The sequence below is a fragment of the Phragmites australis genome, chromosome 2 (assembly GCF_958298935.1).
Source record: "Phragmites australis chromosome 2, lpPhrAust1.1, whole genome shotgun sequence".
Taxonomy (NCBI): domain Eukaryota; kingdom Viridiplantae; phylum Streptophyta; class Magnoliopsida; order Poales; family Poaceae; genus Phragmites; species Phragmites australis.
Genome location: NC_084922.1, coordinates 44,449,599 through 44,471,742, shown reverse-complemented (window position 1 = coordinate 44,471,742; position 22,144 = coordinate 44,449,599). Strand labels below are relative to the sequence as shown.

At 43.6% G+C, this 22,144-nt stretch overlaps 2 protein-coding genes and 1 pseudogene across 2 annotated transcripts; 1 reads left to right on the top strand and 2 right to left on the bottom strand.

Moving 5' to 3' along the window:
- Positions 1 to 3,511: 3,511 nt before the first annotated feature.
- On the top strand, positions 3,512 to 6,215 carry LOC133909149 (pentatricopeptide repeat-containing protein CRR2, chloroplastic). Its single transcript, XM_062351451.1, has one exon. It carries the CDS (start codon positions 3,725 to 3,727, stop codon positions 5,717 to 5,719), a length of 1,995 nt encoding a protein of 664 aa, XP_062207435.1. The 5' UTR covers positions 3,512 to 3,724; the 3' UTR covers positions 5,720 to 6,215.
- Positions 6,216 to 6,928: 713 nt separating this feature from the next.
- Positions 6,929 to 13,870, bottom strand: LOC133909148 (delta-1-pyrroline-5-carboxylate synthase 2). Its single transcript, XM_062351450.1, has 21 exons — positions 13,646 to 13,870; positions 12,682 to 12,753; positions 12,466 to 12,569; positions 12,278 to 12,380; positions 12,027 to 12,188; positions 11,584 to 11,861; positions 10,849 to 10,999; positions 10,586 to 10,750; positions 10,407 to 10,484; positions 10,186 to 10,275; positions 10,016 to 10,102; positions 9,831 to 9,917; positions 9,664 to 9,760; positions 9,441 to 9,544; positions 8,791 to 8,866; positions 8,567 to 8,717; positions 8,425 to 8,493; positions 8,257 to 8,323; positions 7,596 to 7,666; positions 7,348 to 7,427; positions 6,929 to 7,270 (listed from the first exon to the last, which is right to left on the bottom strand). The coding sequence occupies exons 1-20, from the start codon at positions 13,742 to 13,744 to the stop codon at positions 7,349 to 7,351; spliced, it is 2,190 nt and encodes a 729-aa protein (XP_062207434.1). The 5' UTR covers positions 13,745 to 13,870; the 3' UTR covers positions 6,929 to 7,270; position 7,348.
- Positions 13,871 to 16,910: 3,040 nt separating this feature from the next.
- Positions 16,911 to 18,201, bottom strand: LOC133907994 (aldo-keto reductase family 4 member C10-like; annotated as a pseudogene).
- Between the last annotated feature and the right edge of the window lie 3,943 nt (positions 18,202 to 22,144).

Sequence of the window (22,144 nt, the reverse complement as noted above, 5' to 3'; positions counted from 1 at the left end):
TGCCTCTAGCTCCAACCTCGGGATTACCATCTTGTCTAACATCTTAGGGAAGATGAGGTTGAGCGAGCTACCCCCGTCAACCAGGGTTTGAAAAACCTTGATGTTGAGGATAGTAGGCTGGACCACGACCGAGTACTGACCTGGGTGTGGAACCATGGCTGGGTGATTAGCTTGATCGAAGGTAATCGAAACCTCCGACCACTTGAGGTATCGGGGAGGCCCAGTCAAAGCCAGGTTAACCTCCCTTTTGACCGCCTTGTACCGTCTCTTGGATTCATACATGATGGATCATCCGAAGAGGTGCACCAAGTTCTAATTAGCACCACGGAATTCGGGATCATCGTCATCAGCGCATGGCTTGGACTGTTTGCTTTGGTAGTCAGCAATAGTAGCCTTAAGCTTCTCTTCAAGCTTCTTGTTGATAACTTGACACTGTCAAAGTCATGCTGGTTGGACCAATGAACATGACACCACTTCACATCACCACAGCTCTGAACCTTGTTTTCCTCGGTGTATCATGACTTGCTCTGTTCGACCGTAACTACGGTCGTGTCGGACCCTTATGCTTGTTGCTGGATTTTCTCTTCTTCCCCTCATTCTTTGAAGACTTGGACCTGTCTTTGTTAAACTAAGGGTTTTTGGCATGTGCTTCGGCTTTAGCATGCTTCGCGAACTTGTCAGCCAACTCAATGAGTTCTTTTAACAATCTAGATTTTACGGGTAGCCAGCTTCCCGACCAGATATTTGTCCTTGATGCCTCTCTTGAAGACGATGATGACTGACCCATCGGAAATATCCAGGATCGTATTACACCTGTCGCTAAACCTCCGGATGAAGTCCCGAAGAGATTCATCCTTGCCTTGGTTCAGCTGATGGAGATCGTCTTCCGTTCCCAGGAGTTCGAACATACCTTGGAAGTTGGAGATGAACTGAGCCTTCAACTCGACTCACGATTAGATCGAGTTGGAGGCCAGATTCAGCAACCATGACCTTGCCAGCCCATCAAAAGCGATTAGTAGGTAATTGACCATTACCTTGTTGTCGCTACCAGCTACTCAAATAATAGTAGTACAAATCTTTAACCACTCGTTAGGGTTAATCTTCCCGTCGAATTTTAGGATTGAACCCGCTTTGAACTTCTCGGGCCATCGTATCGACTGGAGCTCGGGTGCAAAGGCTTCGTAATCTCCGTGGAACTATTTAGGAGGTGATGGAGGAGGACTATCATGCCTGTTCCTTCGGACAGGGGAGCCACGTCGACCATCCCTTCTAGGAGATATGTAGTCATTATAACGACGATCGTCTTCACGGCACTCCTCACGACGGTTATCGATCAGCTCTGGTAAGTCACACCTGTCATGAGGGATGCCGCTCCTCATGTCCTCCTAGTTCCTGCGCCTATGGATGGGACATCTACAGTTCGACCTATAGGGTTGTACTCTAGCTTGACCACCCAAGCTTCCTGCTTGAGATCCCTCGGCTCGAGGGTGTCCATGTTCGTGGCTCCTTGAGCCAGTGCCTTGCCGGCTGGGGTGCCTAGAGTCGCTAGGGTTGTTCACGCAATCTGGGTCTGAGCCACATTGAGCAGAGTCTTCAGCTGGTTGACCATTGGGGTTGAGGGATTCGTCGCATCCAACTCACGGAAGGATCTTAAAATCAGATGAGCACCATAGATGTTGGATTCCGGAGTGCTGAAGACACCACTGCCAATGCTCGGCTACGGTCTAGCCGATGTCGCCCTGTGCTTGTTGTTCCGAGGGGGTATCACCTGACCGAGAGTCGTCCCCGCAACAAGTTGACATCGAATATCAGGGTTTACTTGACTCTTCGCAGTCCATCAATGATGGGTGGTATCAGGGATCTGCAAAGCTCTAGCTACAGATATCGCTAGTGCTAACTCTCCGACAACGTTGGTATCAACATTGGTATCTTGGGCGATAGCTGCTGCTGCTAGATCCTCAGGAATTCCCACACCATTGTTTACCATAGCGTTCGGATCTCCCGTGTTCTGGTCACTGGGCGTGCTGCTAACTCCTCCGGCCATGAATACGAATCGATTTGTTTGGTTGCTCTAGTTGTTGATGGAGTTGTCATCGCTGCTCTCATGACTTTCACCGTCATTGTCGGTGTCCATGAATTAAAGAACGTCAGGCTCATTAGGATCCCAATCGAGGTGTTACACCTCGCGATATGCGTCCAATGGACTGGACTCGATGATACTAGTGTGGATCAGTCCACCTTGATTGTCCCAGTGGTACGCCATAGTTTCGAAGGTGATCTCGGATCTGGTAGGAGGTGATGCGAAGATGACTACTGCTAACTCAAAGTGGTTGTAGAAGCCGGTGTTGGAAAATCCAACGCGGACGTGCACTTGAGACATGATTGATCCTAGAAAACAGATAAAGACCCTGCCTGACATACCAGCTGTCGAAGATTAGTGCCCAACAATATATCTATAATTAAACAGGGGTACCTTTGAGATCAGGGATCGAGCAGAAAATAAGACACACGATGTATATAGATTTGAGCCCCCGATTGGAATAATACCATGCAGCTTGTATGGATGTTGATGTATATTAATCGTCTCGAGTATAAGCAATGTGGCTAGACCTATTACAATAGAGATGTTCAGATCTAAACTAATCTAGGGTTCAAATCGCCGAGTACCTCCAGTGCTAGGGTCTTGGCATCGTTTACGTCGAGTTGCGTTGGTGCAGATTATTTCGTCCTCCTCCCAAGGGTCAGGGACTCCACCTTATATGAGGCTCAAGACACCGTCTTAATCCCGTCTGTAGTCGATAGGGAGTCATTCATCTTGTCGACTAAGACAAAGCATATAAAGTTAACCTAGATACTAGTCGTACTCGAGTTAGATAACCCGATCGAGACCTTCCTAGTATATGTCTTGAAGATCTTCGGGTGTATTAGACCTCGTAAATTCGGATCTACAATATCCAAAGTTGTTAAGTATGTGTACGGTATACCATATCCGTATATAGTGTACTTCTTATGCACATATACCATATAGTTATATATTCGACAACTTCCATCCTTTACTCGGGATACAGCAGTTCCTTTGCTATAGGTCTGTTTGTTAAAGCTATGGCTGATTATCTCTAGCTTCAAAAAAATTTAGTTGGAGCTGTAGGCAGTTTTAGAGTCTTTGGTTCAGATATTTTATTCTTATTTTAAACTAAAAATAGATATTTGAACTAATTTTTTTATCATACAAACTTAGTATCTTACATGGATCTCGGGGTCTGTATGCCATGCCAGTTTCAGTCTGAAGCAAAGCCAATGTCAACAAGGTACATGTACAGCTCCAGAATGGACACCTATCTGGGGTCGCTCTTCACCAACAGAATTTCGAGCCCACAAGCCCAAACGGAAGAAGAAAACCGCAGCGGCATCGAAACACAATCCCGGGCTCCCGGCTCATGTGCAGCCCAAACACACCGCACCGCGCAAGAAAACGAGCCCATTCCTCTCTCTCTCGCAAAAAAAGAAGAAGAAGAGAAACGAGCCCATCGGCCTTGCCAAAACCACAAAAATTCCCGCAATAATCCGCACGCGTCCCCACCTCCGCGCGGCGCTGCCCACTTCCGTTCCGCCTCCACTCCACCCGCTGTCCGAGCTCCGGCAAACCCAACCCAACCCGAAATATCTCCCGCGCCGCCGCACCGTGACGTCCCTCCTCGCCTCCCGCCGCCTCCGCCCCCTCCCCATGTCCGCCCCCGCCCCTGCCCCCGCCTTCCCGCACACCTCCCTCCTCCACCTCCCCTGCCGCCCGTTCGGGCCCAGACGGCCGAGGCTGACGCGCCTCAGGTGCCTGGTGTCGCTCGTGCCGCCCTCGTCGTCGGGCCCGGGCACATCTCCGGCCAACGTGAACCACCTCATACAGACTCTCTGCGCCAACGGCCGCGTCGCGCGGGCCGCGGCGCTGCTCCAGGGCCTCCCCGCGCCCACGCAGCGCACATACGAGTCGCTCCTCCTCGCCGCCGCGCGTGCGGGAGACGCCGCGCTCGCCGCTGCCGTGCACCGCCGGCTCGAGGCCGATCCGGTGTTCCGGCCGGACCCCTTCCTGTCGACCCGCCTCATCGACGCCTACGCCGTGCTCAGCGAGCTCCCGGCCGCCCGCCAGGTGTTCGACGAGGCGCCCGTGAAGAACATCTTCGTGTGGAACGCGATGCTCAAGGCGCTTGCGCTCGCCGATCATGGCGAGGAGGCTCTCGCGCGCTTGGCCGACATGGGGCGGCTCGGCGTTCCCGTCGACAGTTACAGCTACGCGCACGGCCTTAAGGCCTGCATTGCCGCGTCAGCGTCGCACGCACCGGCCTCTGCCCGTGTTCGCGAGATGCACGCTCATGCCATCCGCCGCGGCTATGGATTGCACACGCATGTTGCCACCACTCTTATTGACTGCTATGCGAAGATTGGGATTGTCACCTACGCAGAGCGTGTGTTTGCTTCAATGCCTGAGAGGAATGTTGTGTCATGGAGTGCCATGATTGGGTGCTACGCCAAGAACGAGCGCCCTGGTGATGCAATTAAACTCTTCCAGGAGATGATGGCTTCTGATGCAGATCTGGTACCAAACTCAATCACAATTGTCAGCGTCTTGCATGCTTGTGCTGGGGTGAATGCGCTCGGGCAGGGCAAAGTGCTGCATGCATATATCCTTCGGAGGGGTTTTGACTCACTTGTTTCAGTGCTGAACGCATTGATGGCAATGTACATGAAATGTGGGTGCCTTGAAGTTGGGCGGTACATCTTCAATTGGATGGGACGCAGAAGGAATGTTGTGTCATGGAATTCACTGATATCTGGGTATGGAATGCATGGCTTTGGCCGTGAGTCAGTCCAGGTATTTGAGGACATGGTCAAGGAGGGCATTTCACCAAGTATTATCACATTTGTTAGTGCCCTTGGGGCTTGTAGCCATGCTGGACTTGTGGAGGAGGGAAAGAGGCTGTTTGAATCAATGGTGGAGTACAATGTCGCTCCTCGTGCGGAGCATTATGCTTGCATGGTCGACCTTCTTGGTCGTGCTGGGCGTTTGGATGAAGCTGTGGAGCTGATACAGGGCATGCATATTGAACCAAGCCCTCAAGTTTGGGGCTCACTTCTTGGAGCCTGCCGAATTCATGGCCATGTTGAGTATGCTGAGATGGCTTGCTCTCATCTGTTTGATCTTGAACCCCGAAATGCCGGAAACTATGTCCTCCTGGCTGATATTTATGCTCGAGCCAAGTTGCAGAATCAAGTTGATGTGCTAAAGGAGCTACTTGAAGAGCATGCACTGGAGAAGGTACCAGGTTGTAGCTGGATAGAGGTGAAGAAAAAGCTCTACTCATTTGTTTCTGTTGACAACAAGAACCCACAGGTGGAGGAGCTGCAAGCTCTGATAGGTGAGTTCGTAACACAGATGAAGAATGAGGGCTATGTCCCTGACACAGGATCTGTTCTGTATGATATTGAGGAAGAGGAGAAGAAGAGGATTTTGCTCAGTCACAGTGAGAAGCTGGCCGTTGCTTTTGGGCTTATCAACACTGGCAGGGGAGAGGTTATCAGGATCACCAAGAACCTGAGGCTTTGCGAGGACTGTCATTCAGTCACCAAGTTCATCTCCAAATTCACAGAGCGGGAGATTGTTGTGAGGGATGTGAATCGGTTTCACCACTTCAGAGATGGAGTTTGCTCATGCGGGGATTATTGGTGAAGATGCTGCAAACTCCTTTTTTTTCTTTACTGATTATACTGGATGATCACTGAAGAAGTAGGAGCCACTGTACAGCCTAACATATTTAATTAGACTAGGCATGGTGATATCATTTCAGGAAGGGCCTCAGACTTATTGCTGAGTCTCTGGAGAAAATTGGAACTTCTACCAGACAATTTTGATGCAATTGTAACGATACCCCTTCCAACACATCTTTGTAGTCACGGTCCTATGACATATTTGCACTACTAAATCTGCAACCATGCATGGACACCGGCGATGGATGTAACATCTTCTAGTAAATGACAAGTAATCTGCTATGTGCCTGGGATATAAAGGTGCAGATCATTTAGATAGGTTTTTCAAGTGTCCGTGTGATCTGATATGTGTTGCGGCTGCATAATAGATGATCGTTGAATCCTGAGAATAGTGGAGCCTGTTGGGGGACATGTTCGTTTGTAAGATTGGTTGTCTTACCTGTGGATTATTCTAAGTAATTGAAGCTTTCTGCGCACTATTTTTGACTCGAAGATCACCCAGAACTAGAATGGCAGAAGTCTCCATCTCAGGGTGCAGGGCACCCTAGGAGCATGTTTGGTTACTCACTAACTTTGTCACAGCTTAAGTTAGAAGTATGGCTTACCGTAAAAGATGTGATTAACAAATTCTTAGCTAAGTATGTTAAAGTTAGTTAAAAACTAAGTATACAGTAAATACCAAGAGGCTAATAAAGTGTCTTGTTACAGTTGCAGTCAACCAAACAATTATCTCAAAACTCGTGGGACGACTAGAACCTGTTTGTTCTAACTCTAGACTGCGACAATCTAGTCTAGGCTGTAGAATTTGTAAAAGCTCATTCCCACTGGATTTTAAATCGTAGATTTTTATAGTATAACTTAATTTGTGGATTAATTATTAGATTTTATATTATAATTATTTATTTTTACTTTTTAAGATTAGAATTTATAATCAAAGTAAAAAATAAACAAGATCTAAGCTTAGGTGTTGCGAATTTAGGCCCAAAAATGCCTAAGACTCAAAACAGACTAACACCGCCGGCCTTCCCCCGTTCCACGCTCCGCCTCCTACCAACCGGTAGGCGGCACGTCCTCCCGTAGCCCGGCCGGTCGCCACAGCCAGTAGGATTTCTCCCAGTAGCAGTCCAACACATGCGCTCCAAAAAGAAAGAAAGTTGCAGTCCAACACAGATTTCAGGTGCCCATCATATATGCATTATCATATGCATAAAACAGGCTCGATACTTCATCCAAAACCATCGTACATCATCTAGCTGCTACACCTCTAGTACAGATGCATCGAAGGAGGTTCCATGGTTACAACCACAACCTACAGGCCTCGTACCCAAAATGGTCTGAATAAATCATTGTGTAATTAATAGGAAGCATCGCTGAACTACATACATTAGTCTCTTCCATCCCTTTTGATGACACTTAAGTGCTGCCTTCGTTGATGGCATGAAGAACAGGATACTTGAAACGGGGAGTTCAGCGACTGGTTCCAAAATATTGCTCTACAGAAGAGGTTCTTTGCCTGCAATGGCAGAAGTTGACGGTTAATAAATTGCTGCGGTAAGGCGTTGTTTCGAAGCAGTGTAAACCTTTACTCGCCTCATTGCAGAGGAAGATCCCTGTGGGTGTATACCACTCCCTTGTCACCGTTCACTACTTGTCCACTGCCTCGTAGAATGCTACATGTGATGAAAGAAAAGGATCATAAGTATCACGTGAACATACTAATAGTGTAGGTAAAAATAGGTTCTTCCCCTCTGGTGATAAAGCATTGGAGATGAGGGGAAAATCTCCCATAAGTCGAAGAGACAAGAAACGGAAAATGTGAACATGTGATAAAAACATACCAGCGTGTAGTTAGAAGCCCATCAACACCAACAGGTCCGCGAGCATGTATGCGCCCTGTACTTATGCCAACCTATGAAAGCAATTTGAAAAAGTTAAGAAATAAAGGAAATAATTTGAAGACAGGTGCACCAGGAACATTTCAAACCTGAAACAATTTAGTGTTTGACAACTTTATGTTTTTGTTTACACCAAGTGTGACATCTAAAATTTCTAACACGCGTAGTTGTGAAGGCAATGTTGCCTGTAGAGCAATGCATCAAAGTAGTTCACATTCTATGGTCTTCTGAAAAGCCCATATTGCAACACCGACCCATGTTTCAATTTGACCTCGTCAAAATTCTACAAGATGGTTTTAGACCTCACTATAATTAAACTGGAGGGTTCGCTTATACCTCATTATCCTTCTACCAAAAAATAATTTTGAACATTCGATCCTAATCCACTTAATAGATAAACAGACACTGTTCACAAATTACAGCACTTCATTGGTTTGACGAGGCTTGAAGCACAAACCATTGGTTGGCAGTAAAAGGAATACAAAATTAGAAACAAACGACCTTGGCATCTAAAAGACTAAAACCAAACTGTTCATGCTACAAAGTGACAAAGAATACTAAGGGACAATTAGTGTGCACAAAACACGGAGTCAGAAGAAAGTACCTCTAAGCCTAGACCAAAGCGAGTCCCATCACAGAACCTTGTGCTTGCATTATGAAACACAGCAGCACTGTTGCAGTTCAACAGAAATGTCATGGCACTCATTACATCCAAATTCATCATAGAACAGAAATGCAACCACAAGAACCACTGAAAGAAACTTTAAAGTACCTATCAACTTGCTGCAAAAAAGTTTCTGCAGCCTTTTCATCAGTTGTGATAATGCAATCTGTGTGCGCACTGAAAAGAAATCAAATTTAGTTAAAAGTAGGCAATTAGTGAGGTGATATGCTCAAAAGCAAAACCTGCACACCTTCCATAGCGATTTATATGATCAATCGCTGACTGTACATCATCAACAAATTCGAGGGTGCAGGCCATTGAGCTATACTCGTGACGAAATGACTCTACCTTCGGTACTTTCAATTTGTCATGCGCAACAGGCCCACCATAAATAACTACTCCTGCAATATGAAATCAATTAAAGAATTGAAACTAATGATATAGTGATTATAACGACTCTGTGTGAGTTCAAACCTTCATTTTCAAGTTCCACCAATAGATCATCAAGGCCCTCACTCTTGTTTAGATCTTTATGAACAAGTAGTGTTTCCTGTACAAAGTATTGTACAAAATGTGCATTAAATTAAAATAAACTAATAGCTTCAGTAAAAGTAACGTGTTCCTAAAATGATACTAAATACTTTTAATAAGTATGTACTGAGGCAGATACTTCAAATTCAAGATATAGATAGTTTAAAAATAGTGCTGCAAGACAATAATAATAAAATTTTAGTGCTGCAAGAAAATAGTAATAAAATTTTAGTGCTGCAAGAAAATAGTAACACAATTTTCTTTAGTAAATATGTTATGAGGAAAATCCATAAAAATTCAAATCAAAATAAATATTTCTCTCAAGGAACAAACTTGTCTTTTAGGCAGAAGTTGAATACATATGCTTAGCGGCAATGATGTAGAACACAAATAAAAATATGTGAAAAAGAAAAGGGCAAAAAGTAAACAAATAAGTAGTAGCAAAGCCATGGTATCAACTCAGCAAGGAAAGCCATCTTATCTTTCTTTGAGGCTATGAAGTTCTTTTTCAGGAAAGTGTCTATTCGACAATTATAAATTACTAAATTAGATATGTACCATGGCATTACTAAACAACTAAATTAGAGATGTACCATTGCATTACACGCTGCTGGATAATCAACTTTTGCATCCAATACAATACGTTTTGCCATATCCATGTCAGCTGATTTATCAATATAAACATGGCAGATACCATCTGAAGAAAATGGGGGAAAAAACTTTCTTCCGTGAAACCAAAACCACGATGAAATATAAATTTCTAAATTAGGCTTAAATAGAACCATGCTGTACTGATATAATTAAAAAATAGCTTACCAGCATGACCTAAAACTGGAATATTGGTTGTTGCTTTGATTTGAGAAACGAGATTTTTACTGCCTCTTGGAATGACAAGATCAATCACATCATCAAGCTGCAAAGGTCTGAGTTTAGACATATTTATGCACATAATTATCATCAAAAGAATCACATTACATGCTCACCACTAGCAAATCAGCAATTTCATCTTTGCTAGTCACAAGGCCAATAAGCTTTTTACCGACAACATCTGGAATCGCGCCAGTTATGACCTAACGAAAAGAAGAAATTAATATATTGGAATCCCATCTAAGCTAAGAAACATATTTCCACGTTACTATTAGCTCAAGAAGCTAGCTAAATGTAGTACCTTATGTAATATTGCATTTGATCTCATAGCTTCTTTTCCTCCTTTCAAAAGAAGACCATTCCCACTTCGGATTGCTAAAGATGCAATCTGTACAATAATATATCAATCAGAAATAATTATTGCCTTTGCAGCTAATTGATTAAATAGTTCGTTTCTGAATCAAAGATTACCTGGACCAATGCATCAGGACGAGACTCAAAAATAATTAGGAGAACACCCAATGGGCAATACGCTTTCTCAAAAACCAGATCTTTAGCAACCTACAAAAGGAGTGCTTGATTGGTTAAAAATCAGAATTTCAGGAGCTTATAATCTAATATTAGTAAATCATATATCACATCATGTCTCTTTTTCCCCTTTGAGAAAACAAAATGTGATCCACAGCTTTCACCTCTGTTCTTTTCAATGTATGGGCAATAGGGTCCTCCATGTCAGCAATTGCACGAATGGATCTCGCAAGGTTTGTTATCTACACATATATTCTCAATCAAATGATAGTAAATTCAAGATGAAATCATTTCATATGAGCAAAAAAAAACTAATGGGTAGAAAAATTCAAAAAAGAACTACCTTTCCTGGCTTTAGGGTCATCCTAGCAACCAGCGATTTCTCATAACCCGCATCTTGTGCGATCTCGACATCAGCTTCATTTTCAGACCTAATTGAATCCTCATTTGCTTCTAGAGCATCAGCAATATCTAGCAAAATCTTCTTACGCTCCTCTGATGACAACTTCTGTTTAGGTAACACAATAAATTAGCAAGGACAGTCAGAAACCTGAAATATTATTATGATTTGAAACTTTAAATAGTTTGTTTCAAGAAAAAATATACCTGTAGGCGTCTTGAACAGTCTCTTGCCACAACTGCCATCTCTCGGGCTGAAGCTTCCTTGGAACATCCCCACAAATTTGCTTCATTGTGGAAAAGTGTACCAATTTTTTCTCCTTTGAGAACTTTAATAATGCTATCTGTTGCGAATCCACTTCATAGATAGAAACAAAGTTACAGGTGGTTCCGAAGTGTTTTAAAAGTAAACATAACTAGATTTTGTTGTATCACAGTAGTAAATCACAAGGCTGCTGTTGGGAGTTGAGACATCTATAGGAATAAGAATGCACAGCATACTTTCCTACTTATGAATAATGAATTGGGATTTGGTAGATCATAATTCTTCAACAAAGCAATCAAACAGTAAATTTAGTAAGCAGAATTTTCAATATTCTTGATTCTATGCTTAGAAAATCATTCAATCGAATATGCAGTACAGGCTTGAACCCCAATGGATTATCTAACGCAAATTTGCAGGCGTTAACTCCCCATGATTATTGCCAACTTTTGCACTAAAGTACGTTTGAAATACCCTATAATACAATGATTAGTCAGGTTACTCAGAGTGTAAGTACTTCGCAAAAAAAACGCAGTATAAGCAGGTGGCAAACCATCATTACCAAAGTAGTCGAAAATAGGATTCTTACAATGGATACACAGGAGGTGGTGTGGCATATTTAGTAGCAATGCATATTTCTCCACTTTATGCTATAATAACATCAAAGAAGTTTGACTCACCTTGCAATCACAACAGGTACGCCTTTTGATGCAGCGTTAGCAGAAGCAGCCACTTTAGCTTGCATTCCACCTCTTCCTACATGAGATTTCTCTCCAAAACTAATTAGCTTCTCATGTTTTTCATTAATGTATGTGTGGATAATCTTTGATTGAGGATCACTTGGTGGACCACTATAGAGTCCCTCCACATCACTAAGCAAGATAAGAAGATCAGCATTAAGTTCTGCTGCCAATAGAGCTGCCAAACTGTCGTTATCCCAGAATGTACCAGATCGATCCTGTGAGTTAAGTTCATTGGTATAATCAGTAAAGAGGAAATAGAATGGTTTAGATCCAATAGTCAGTGAGAGTCATGTATGGTTGAGAGCAAAAATCTCATCAGGAAAACACAAAAAAAGCTGAAGTTTGAGAGCTCAGAGGTAAAATTTTAAGAGAAAACACACCTCGTATGGTTGTCTACTAGTACTGATGGCGTCGTTCTCATTAAAAAGTGGTATTACTTTGAGATCTAATAAAGAGAAAACAGTCTCGCGAAGCTGGTCCCCAAAATTTGGATCCTTAAAATCACGGTCGGTCACAAGAAGTTGAGATGATGTTATGTCAAGCTGCAATCATTAAGGTTCCTATTAGCAACATAATAACATCACGCTTTTCGACTTCTAGTGTACAAACTCATAAGTTCAAGCAAGCTCACTTGGCTAAATAACGTGTCATAGATTGCCATTAAGCCACTTTGACCAACGGCAGCACACGCTTTTCCATCGAAGTCCTTCTGCGGGTTCTGCAGATCAGCGAAGCTGCAAGCAAGGAGAATGATCAACAAACGAACCATTATAGTTAAGAGGACACTGTCAAACTTTTCCAAGCCAAACTCTTTGCAACCTGCTATGGATAAGTTTCCTGTATTGGAGCCTCTGCCTCCCGACACCAACAGCACCTGAGGTGACCAGAATCACTTCATACCCTTGAAAATTCAGCTGCTTCACCTGAAAATGAAGGAGTTAACAATTAGTGATACTGAAACTACAAACTCCAAACTTTTGCGTTCGAGAAAAAAAAAACTACAAACACCATAGGTCAAAACACGTTAACTTTTACCTGTTCACATAGAGACCCCAGCCGGCCCATAGCCAATCGGCCATCCTGCCCAGTGACAACAGCGGTGCCCACCTGTCACAAGAGACAGTAAATAGATGAAGCCAGCGAACAAAACGACAAGTACTTTGCAAATCATCTTTAATCTCTATCATCGTTATTCAATGGGAATTCTAAAACTCTAGTACGTGAATCTTAGCAATAATTTTTTTCTAGAATACACAGTAGACATGCGTATCTTTGCATTAAGAAAGACCCAAAAGAAAGATCTGGTAGTAAAATTTAGAGGTTAAATACAATAGACCCTAAGATCCACAGAAGAAGAAAGAACGAAGGAAGAAAGAGGAAAGAAATACTGGGAGATAAGCACTGCACAGCTTATAAGATTGACCGAGAGTTACGCAAGTGAGCCATAATTAATACTTACTAAAACGTGAGGGGCGCTACAGTACCGCAGAGTCCAATGTTGTAGCACAGGCACGGTTTGCGGAACTACTATACTGATTTTGCTGTTTACTGTAACACTAAATCTCATCCGCACATTCGCAATCCAACGGATCACAGCTGACTTCACTCCGCTGTGACGCCGGACGATCCTCGTCCCTCAAAAACACCCGACTCAAGCTACAGAAGTCGAGAAACAGTAAAACGTTTGCGGTTCCCAACGAACATACTTATACAAGTCGCAGTTCCCAAAGCCAACAAATCTTTGAGTTGGGGGATGAGAAAAATATTTAGTAGATCTGTTAGCGATTTTTTGAAAAAAATCGAATATGTATTTTAAAAAAATATTGACCTCTTATTGAAATCAGATTGAAATCGAGTTCTCCAGTCACGCATGCCACAGATCAAAAAATCGCACAAACTAGGATCACGCGACAAGAGCAACCAAACCAAAACAACGGCGGCATTCGCACAAGACGACGATTAACAAACCGAGAGTAGCAAGAGCAGATGGGGTCATCACCTTGATGACGATCCGCTTCACGTCCTTGACGAACGCCCGGGCGGAGTCGGCGGTCTCCAAGTCCACCGCCCCTCCGATCCCATTCCCTCCCCTCCCCATTCTCTCTCTCCCTCCCTCCTCGCCGCGGCGGCTCCCTTGCGAGTGGCTGGGTGCCGGTGCGGAGGGCCGACGCCGAACAGAACGCTACGGGGACGGGGTGAATAGAAATAGGAGTACTACGGGGGTTCGTCGTTATATAAATCCGCGCCCCACTCAAAAAAAATCCGCGTCGCGTCGCCCCTTCCGCCCCCACCCCCCCCCCCACCCCCCACACGGGGCCATACAAGTATACACCTATACAAGTGGCGAGATCCTTCCGCCGCCTGGATTGTCTGCGGCGAACAGTGCCCGTGACCCTCTGCTAGCCCGCCCCGGCCGCTTCGGAGCCACCACGTGTGCCACCGCCTGTGGAATTAGGCAGGCCGTTGCCAAAAATATCGCGCTCGAGCGGAGGAGACATAGGGTAGGTGGTTACGTTACGGCCTAGCAGGCCTGTGCGGTGACCTGTTGCTCCCCCATTCGATGGAAGGTCGGGTATCCGGTGTCCAGCACAAATATAAAACGGTGTACGAGTGCTCCTACGTGCCATGCTAGGCCACGCCACCACAAGTTTATTTAAGTTCGAGTCTAAACTTACGTACACCACACTCACATTCACAAACAGGTTAAAATAGAATGAGATAATGATAGAAGCTATTACGAGTTTAAGCTTTTAGAAACTTGCCTATTGGTTTGGAGTTAATATCATATAACGGTTTCACATTTTCACTCAAGTGACGTGTTACGTTAGATATGGCTAATGGCTTGCGGTTATTCAAGCTTAGGGTTGTGAGGTGATAGAAATCGAACATATGATAAATCTTATATTTATCTCAAATCGATGGGTTATATTTGACGTAGACTCCCTATAAATAAATAACATATGGTTATTTAAGCTTAGTGTTGCATAGTTATTGGAATTGTTTGGTAAGATGCTAGTGGTTAAAATAAAAAGACTTAGTTAGATCTTATGTTTTCTCTCAATATTATATAAGATTTAGTCGCAAATATGTGTGGTGTAAGAGAGAAAACGCCACGTTAGTTCAACCCTACCGCACATGCATGGTCCCCTGCTCCTGTGTATAATGGCCTCGTAGTTGGTCCAGAATTTTGGAGTGAAGTCAGGGCAAGCATGACTCCTCATGTGAGGCCATTGTGTGCTCAATTCCATATGAATATATCTGTTGGCGTTAAACTATTGCATGCTGGTTTTAAAGGGCCATGAAATTATTAAATCCATAGCGTACCCATCCGATAGAAAAATACAAGTTGTTTTAGACTTCTCCACTCTTTATTAGAAGGAAGTCGTTCTACATTTTTTAGTGCTCCTATATTTCTAGGCACATGTGTTAAAATGGAATGTAGTAAGATGTCATTGCTACTTATAGTAAATTACTTCTTTTCTTGTTCTTCCTCTTTACTTGTTTTGGGCTTGAACGTACTTTTGGAAACTTGCATGTTGATTTAGTGTTCACACCAATGCGGTTTCCTGTTTACACCAAAATGATTAGTCAAACGAGACATGAACACTATTGATCCGAAACATATATATTGCTATTTATGCTCAGGGTTGCATTGGAAGCTAGAATTTGCGTGGCAAGATATAAGTCGGTAGCAGAAAACCTTGGTTGATTCGTGTTTTTGTCTATACTAGGTGTATAAGAGCAACTCAAATGCACAACAACCTCTTTGCACCTCGAGAAAAAGAACAAAACGTCAGTTCAAAGCTTCATGCTACCACACACTTAGTTTAAAGCTCCGGTGCAGACTGACCTCATAATGTGTCCACGTCTCTGAAGTGAAGGTTCTAGCACAAAACAGTCCGGTATATCTTAATCGTGTCTAAGAAGAGGTGCTCAACCAACCACGGGCATATTTACAACAACTCTAATGTATATGGTACTGCTTTCAGTTATAAATATATGTTGTTTTAGAAAAGATTCGATCAAACTTTGATTAATAATAACTTTTAAATTTTTTAATTTGAAAATCTTAAAATCATATGTGTATATTTATTTTGAAAAAAATCTTTCATAATATCACAATTCAATGGATTTTATAAAATACGGAGAAAATGACAAATTGACACATCTGCAAGCACCCTCGCCAAAACACGTTGCAATCCACTAATCATGGAGATAACATCAATCAAGATAAAATTAGGAGCCCTAACATGGAGCGATCAACCTGTTGTAAAAAATAAAACCTTACTTTGGAAGGAAGTTTGGGAGAACCGATCGGGTCAACTATATATCGTTGAGTGAACCTGAAAAGCAGGCCATGACCATCTCCTTGCGCTAGCGTTTTTTGTGTTGCCCCCTCCTATGCCTTCCGTGATTGTAATATGGTGTGGTTTTGATAGATCTATCTAGGTTAATTGTAGCAAGAAGCACTTAAAGGGGTGTGTTGTATCATAAAACCATTTTTCAATCTTTTTTATTTCTTCTCTAATAAAATCAAGAGATCTCCTACTGTTTTCTAAAAAAGAGCCTGAAAAGAGGGCAGACACCCGTGTTGTTTTTGACGCGCCTGCTACGTACGTTTCGTCACTGCAGAGTCTGGACGATACACTTTCTCATGATTTGGTTCACTCTGAACTCTTCAGTTGCTGTTTGTAGGTGTAGCATTACTCATCTTGGTCCCAGGAACCCATCCCGGAGGTTGCCTGTGCCTGCTGAGCTGCTGGCCGCCGGCATCGTGTGGTCAACGAGGCGTCGTGGTGGCCTCACTCCAGGGTGAGAAATGCATTCCGCGTATATATACTAGGCTCAAAGCTTCGTGATCATCAGCTATTTGCTGAAACAATGTAATAAACGCTTGGTTATGTGTATCTCTTGAATACAGAGGCCAGGCCAAACATATGACTACGTTATCTAAAAACTATGCTCAAAGCTTGTCAGCTCAACCTTTTCTGCAGCAAAAATGAGAATATTGCTGTAAATTTGTTCTATGCTTTATTCCTGGCCTCGTTGCTAGGATCTTCATGCACACCATGCAACAATGCTCACGTCACCTAGTCCTGCCGAAAATTGCAACAAAATGCACACCATGCTCGTTGCTAGCACTACTACTTCATAACGACAACATGGTGCCTATTTATTTTCTTCAGAAACAAAGGTGTGCCCATTTTGTGGCATAATTTTCAAATCTGGTGATGGATCCAATTTTGTATCGGCGATGTTTTCTTTTAGATCTCACCGCCCCAGAGCTCCTTGATTGTTTTGTAAACACTCTTAGTGTGCACAAATGAATCTTTTCTGATTTGCTTAACCTGTTCACCATGAACAAACCCATATTTCAGTGCCAGTTAATTCAGTCAGTCCTCGTACAAAATCTGTAAGCAAAACAGTTATATGTGTAATAGCATTATACCAGAGGACTAAGGATACTTAAAGTACTTCTATGTTATGAAATTTATATACGTTGACTTGCATGCATCTAGATTGTACAAACAAACAAAAAACCAACAAAAGAAGACATTTTCTGCGCCTCAGACAAATAACTGAAAAAAGGGATTTGTACCTGTTCAATTTCAGAAAACCTGGCACACAGTTCTTCAGGAATATACCAACCAAACAGATTAATATTCTCCTTCAACCTTGACTCATTGATACTTTTAGGAAGCACGCTCTGACCCTGTTGAATCCCCCAACGAAGAGCAAGCTGCGCCGGAGTTTTTCCCGAGCTCTCGGCTATTGATGTCACCACCGGGTTATTCGCGACAACTTTCATCCTGCCCAGTGGTGCATACGCCTACAGAATGAACATCAGCGCAATGTTCCACAATGTTACATGCCAAGTAAGCTTGAAACCACGTCGCCTTACAGAGAGATCCTTCTTTTTTAAAAAGAGACACTTGCAGAGAGATGAACTCCATTGGAGTGGCAAAACGCCCTGAGTTTCGCCTGTTGCCAACCAGGGTGGCACTCCACCTAATCAACAGCTGGAGGAACACGGGCTACAGCAAGCAAATCGGCCAACTTCTTGGTCGAAAAATTGCTCATACCGATCGCGCGAGCTTAGCCAGAATCATACAGCCGCTCCATTCTTGCCAGGTCTTGGGCATATCAAGCTGAACAAAGTTGTCAAGAATTAGATCCTACTAATCCACTAACTCCTATAATCAATCAAGCGAAGATTTTACTCGATGCAACTCAGATTCAAGTTGCTCGAGCAAATAATCCCCGCAACTCCAGACCCCCCAGTTGGTATTGTCCCCGCTCGAGGAGCCACGAGCGGCAACGCTCTCGAGTAGAGAAATCTCAAACGAGAAGCTTAGGTGGTCGAGCACGAACACGACACTGTGGGATAAACTGTAGCTGCCATATCCATAAGCGCAAAATCAGAAAGACCTGAGGAACCGTATAAATCACAACCGGCATGATCTACGTATAGCGATCGAAAACCATCGTGAGAAACGCCATGAAGACGATCGCCGCTACTATGACCGCAGATCTACAGGACGAGATGCTCGACATGACTCCCCTGCTCAAAGAGACAGGCGTGACAGTCCCCCACCACCTCCTCCTGAAGAGTTCGACGGGGGCTGCGAGGTTTTCGTACGCGAACTTCGGTCAATTCAGTGGCCCGAGAAGTTCAAAGCGGGTCGGATCCAGAAGTACAACGGGAAGATCAATCCTAATGAGTGGTTGCAGATCTACACCACTATCATTCGAGCAGTCGGTGGTGATAACCGAGTAATGGCCAACTACCTGTTAACCGCCCTTGATGGAACCGCAAGGTTCTGGTTGCTAAACTTACCGCCCAACTCGATTCATTCATGGGCAGAACTTAAGGCTCAGTTCATAGCCAATTTCTAAGGCACATTCGAGCGTCTAGGAATGGAGAACGACCTCCACCAGCTGCACCAAGGCGATGATGAATCCCTTTGAGATTTCATCTGCCGGTTCATCGACAAGCGTAACACGATCCCGAACATCTCCGATGAGTCGGTAATCATCACCTTCAAACGAGGTGTTCAGGATACGAAACTGCGTGGAAAGATGGCTACTCAAAAGATCCAAACGGTCAAAGAGCTTTTTGAGTTGGCCGACAAGTGCGCAAAATAAGCAGAAGCTCAGGTGCGTGCTAAAAATCTTCAATCTGGCAAGGACAAACCCGAGTCCTCGAAGAGCGGAGGAAAGAAGAACAAACCTGGTGACAAATGCAAGGGTCCCGATACGACTATAGCCGCGGTCGACAGGAGCAAATCGCACTACATTTACGACAACAAAGGCCTCAGTCAAGGTGGCGGAGAGTGGTGTCCCATTCATCGGAGCAACCAGCATGATTTCGACGAGTGCTATGTGTTCAAGAAGAAACTTTATGAAAAGATCAAGGCAAATACTGAGCGTGGCAATAAGCAGGCTAACCCAAACGTTGAGGGTGACGAGCCCTAGTTCCACGAGGCTGACCACAGCTTGGTGCACATCTTCGAATGATCCGCCACGTATGAGTCCAAAAGGTAATACAAGGCGGTCGAACAAGAAGTCAACCTGGCCCTAACTAGGTCCACTCGGTATCTCAAGTGGTCGAAACAGTCGATCACCTTTGATCAAACCAACTATCCGACCGTGGTACCACATCCTGGTTGATACCCGATTTTGGTTCAGCCGACCATACTCAATATCAAAGTTTCCAGAACTCTGATCGATGATGGTAGTTCACTCAACCTCATCTTCTCTAAAACCTTGGACAAGATAGGAATTCAGATATCAGAGCTTAGGACAGGAGTCGAGCCTTTCCATGGCATAACTCCCAACTCATCGACCATGTCTCTCGGCCAGATCGAGTTGCCGGTCACATTAGGTACGCTCGACAATTTCCGTACAGAAAAGCTGACATTCGATGTCATGGACTTTGAGACGGCGTACAATGTGATCCTAGGTCATCCAATATTGAGCAAGTTCATGACGGTGGTTCACTATGCCTACCAAACACTCAAGATCATGTGACCCAATGGGGCCATTATAGTTAAAGGAGATCAGCGCAGTAGTCAAATACGACAAGCAAAGTCTGTATATGGTTGAACACTTCAGTCGAACGGCCACCACTCCTAAGTACGTAAATTCTAAGCGTCAAAGGCACCAAGGTGTCGTTGAGGCCAAAGATTCCAAGCTCGTGAGTCTTACTGGTACTTCTAAATCTAACGACGCCGCCAAGGGCAAGACCAATGACGGCGCCAACAACAAAAAGATTGATGGTTGCATCAAGGCAGTGCCCCTCAACCCATCTGAACCATCCAAGACGGTTGAGGTTGGGGCCAATCTTGATCCCAAATAGGAACTTGAGCTCATCACTTTCCTCTAGGCAAATCAAGACGTGTTCGCATGGCAAATGTCTGATATGACTGGGGTCCCCAGGGAGGTGATCGAGCATCGATCAGCTGTTAAACCCGACGCCAAACCTGTGGTGCAGAAGCAGCGAAGATTTACGAAAGATAGGAAGCAAGCCATCCAGAGGAGGTCGATAAGCTCCTAAAGGATGGCTTCATTCGAGAAGTGCGTCATCCTACATGGCTCGCAAATCCCATCCTCATCAAGAAATCTAATGGTAGATGGAGAATGTGCGTCGACTTCACCAACCTCAACAAGTCTTGTCCCAAGGATCCATTTCCTCTCCCGCGCATCGACTAGATCGTCGACTCTACGGCAAGCTGTATATTTCTATGTTTTCTATATGCCTATTCAGAGTATCACCAAATTAGTATAGGATTAGAGGATGAGGAGAAAACGGCTTTTACTACTCCATTTGGTGTATTTTACTATGTAAAGATACCTTTCGGTTTAAAAAACGCTGGTGCTACGAATTAAAGGTGTATTCAAAACCGTCTACAACCCCAAATCAGATGCAATGTAGAAGCATACGTCGATGATGTTGTAGTCAAATCAAAAACCGAAAATGCATTGGTTAACGATCTCAAGGATATATTCAACAACCTCATGAAGTATTGCGTGATGCTCAACCCTAAAAATGCACGTTTAGTGTGCCGTCCGGCAAGCTTCTCGGCTTCCTGGTGTCAAGTCGCGGCATTGAGGCCAACCTCAGGAAGTACATACTAGGAAGATCTAGACTAGTTACCCAACTCAGAATGATCAGCATCCAAAACAGATCTATCTACTTGAACATCAATGAAGATAACTCCTTATTGACTATAACTGGATATGAGTCGGTACCTCATCCCTGTATAAGGTGAAAAGACTAGGGGGACGAGGACGAGAGAAGCAAGCATCAAGACCCTAGCAGAGGAGATACTCAGCAACTTTAGCCCTAGGTTAGATTAGATCCGATCTACTCTTTGTAATAGTCTTAGCCACATCGCTTGTACTCGAGATCATCAATATACAACAGCAACACCCCCACGAGATGTAGGGTATTACTTCAATCGGAGGCTTGAACTTGTATTAATCCATACACTCGAAGGTACCCAGTCAATTTACGGACATATTGTCAGGATCTAATCTTTGACAAAGCTCCATCACCATCTCATCCTTATGCTTGTGACACTCCATCTGGTTTGCTATTGTTGTTTTCTTCGCTAGCGGATGGTTGTGTAATAGCATTATATTTTCCACTATTACCTTGCCATCATACTCCCCACCCTTATTCTCTACATCCTTCAGTCTCATGTATGCTTTGCACCCTGCCTTTTTAGAGAACTTGTTCTGCTTCCTTGTTTCCCCTAGCTTCAAGTATGCCCACTTCCTGAGCATGATATTTTTCTAATTGTTTTCTTGGTCCTATCCCACCTTATTCCAAACCTAGACTCCTTAGCATACTGTTTGTAGAACTCATATGCCTCCTCTTCCGCCGGAAAGAACATGCCCACCTTTGGTATGATGGACTCATCCACATTGTCTCCCTTCATTATCAAACAGGAAAAAAAGGTACTTATATCAATATATTCCATCTAGTTTAACCGTACATCGATATTTATCAACTAGTAATTAATGGAATCTTTAATTTTGTGGTTATGTATACAAAAGTACAACGATATATCGCAACAGTAATATACATAAAAAACTAATATGGTTTTTTAACGTTTTTAGTGTTGTTTTACTGTCGTGGGTACGTGACCGTCAAAGTAAGAAGATTATATGGTTGCGGGGATAAGATTTTTCGATCAAAATATGATAGACATAGGAAAAATCTTAGTTAACAGAGAACTAAAAAAATACTATCTATAATTATGTGATGGTACATAACAAATGCTAAAACTAGGTATTACAAACACAAAACACTTCTCAACCGTACATCCTAAAATTCACTATACTAACATGTAGATCTCCATGCTTGCAGTCACATATCCTTACAACGTTTCACCCTCATATTGTAGTCATAAAATACACTACAGTAATTCCAATGAACTTACATGTGCAAAAGTCAGTCCCTCCTCATGCGTTGCCATCTCCTCTGCCATCA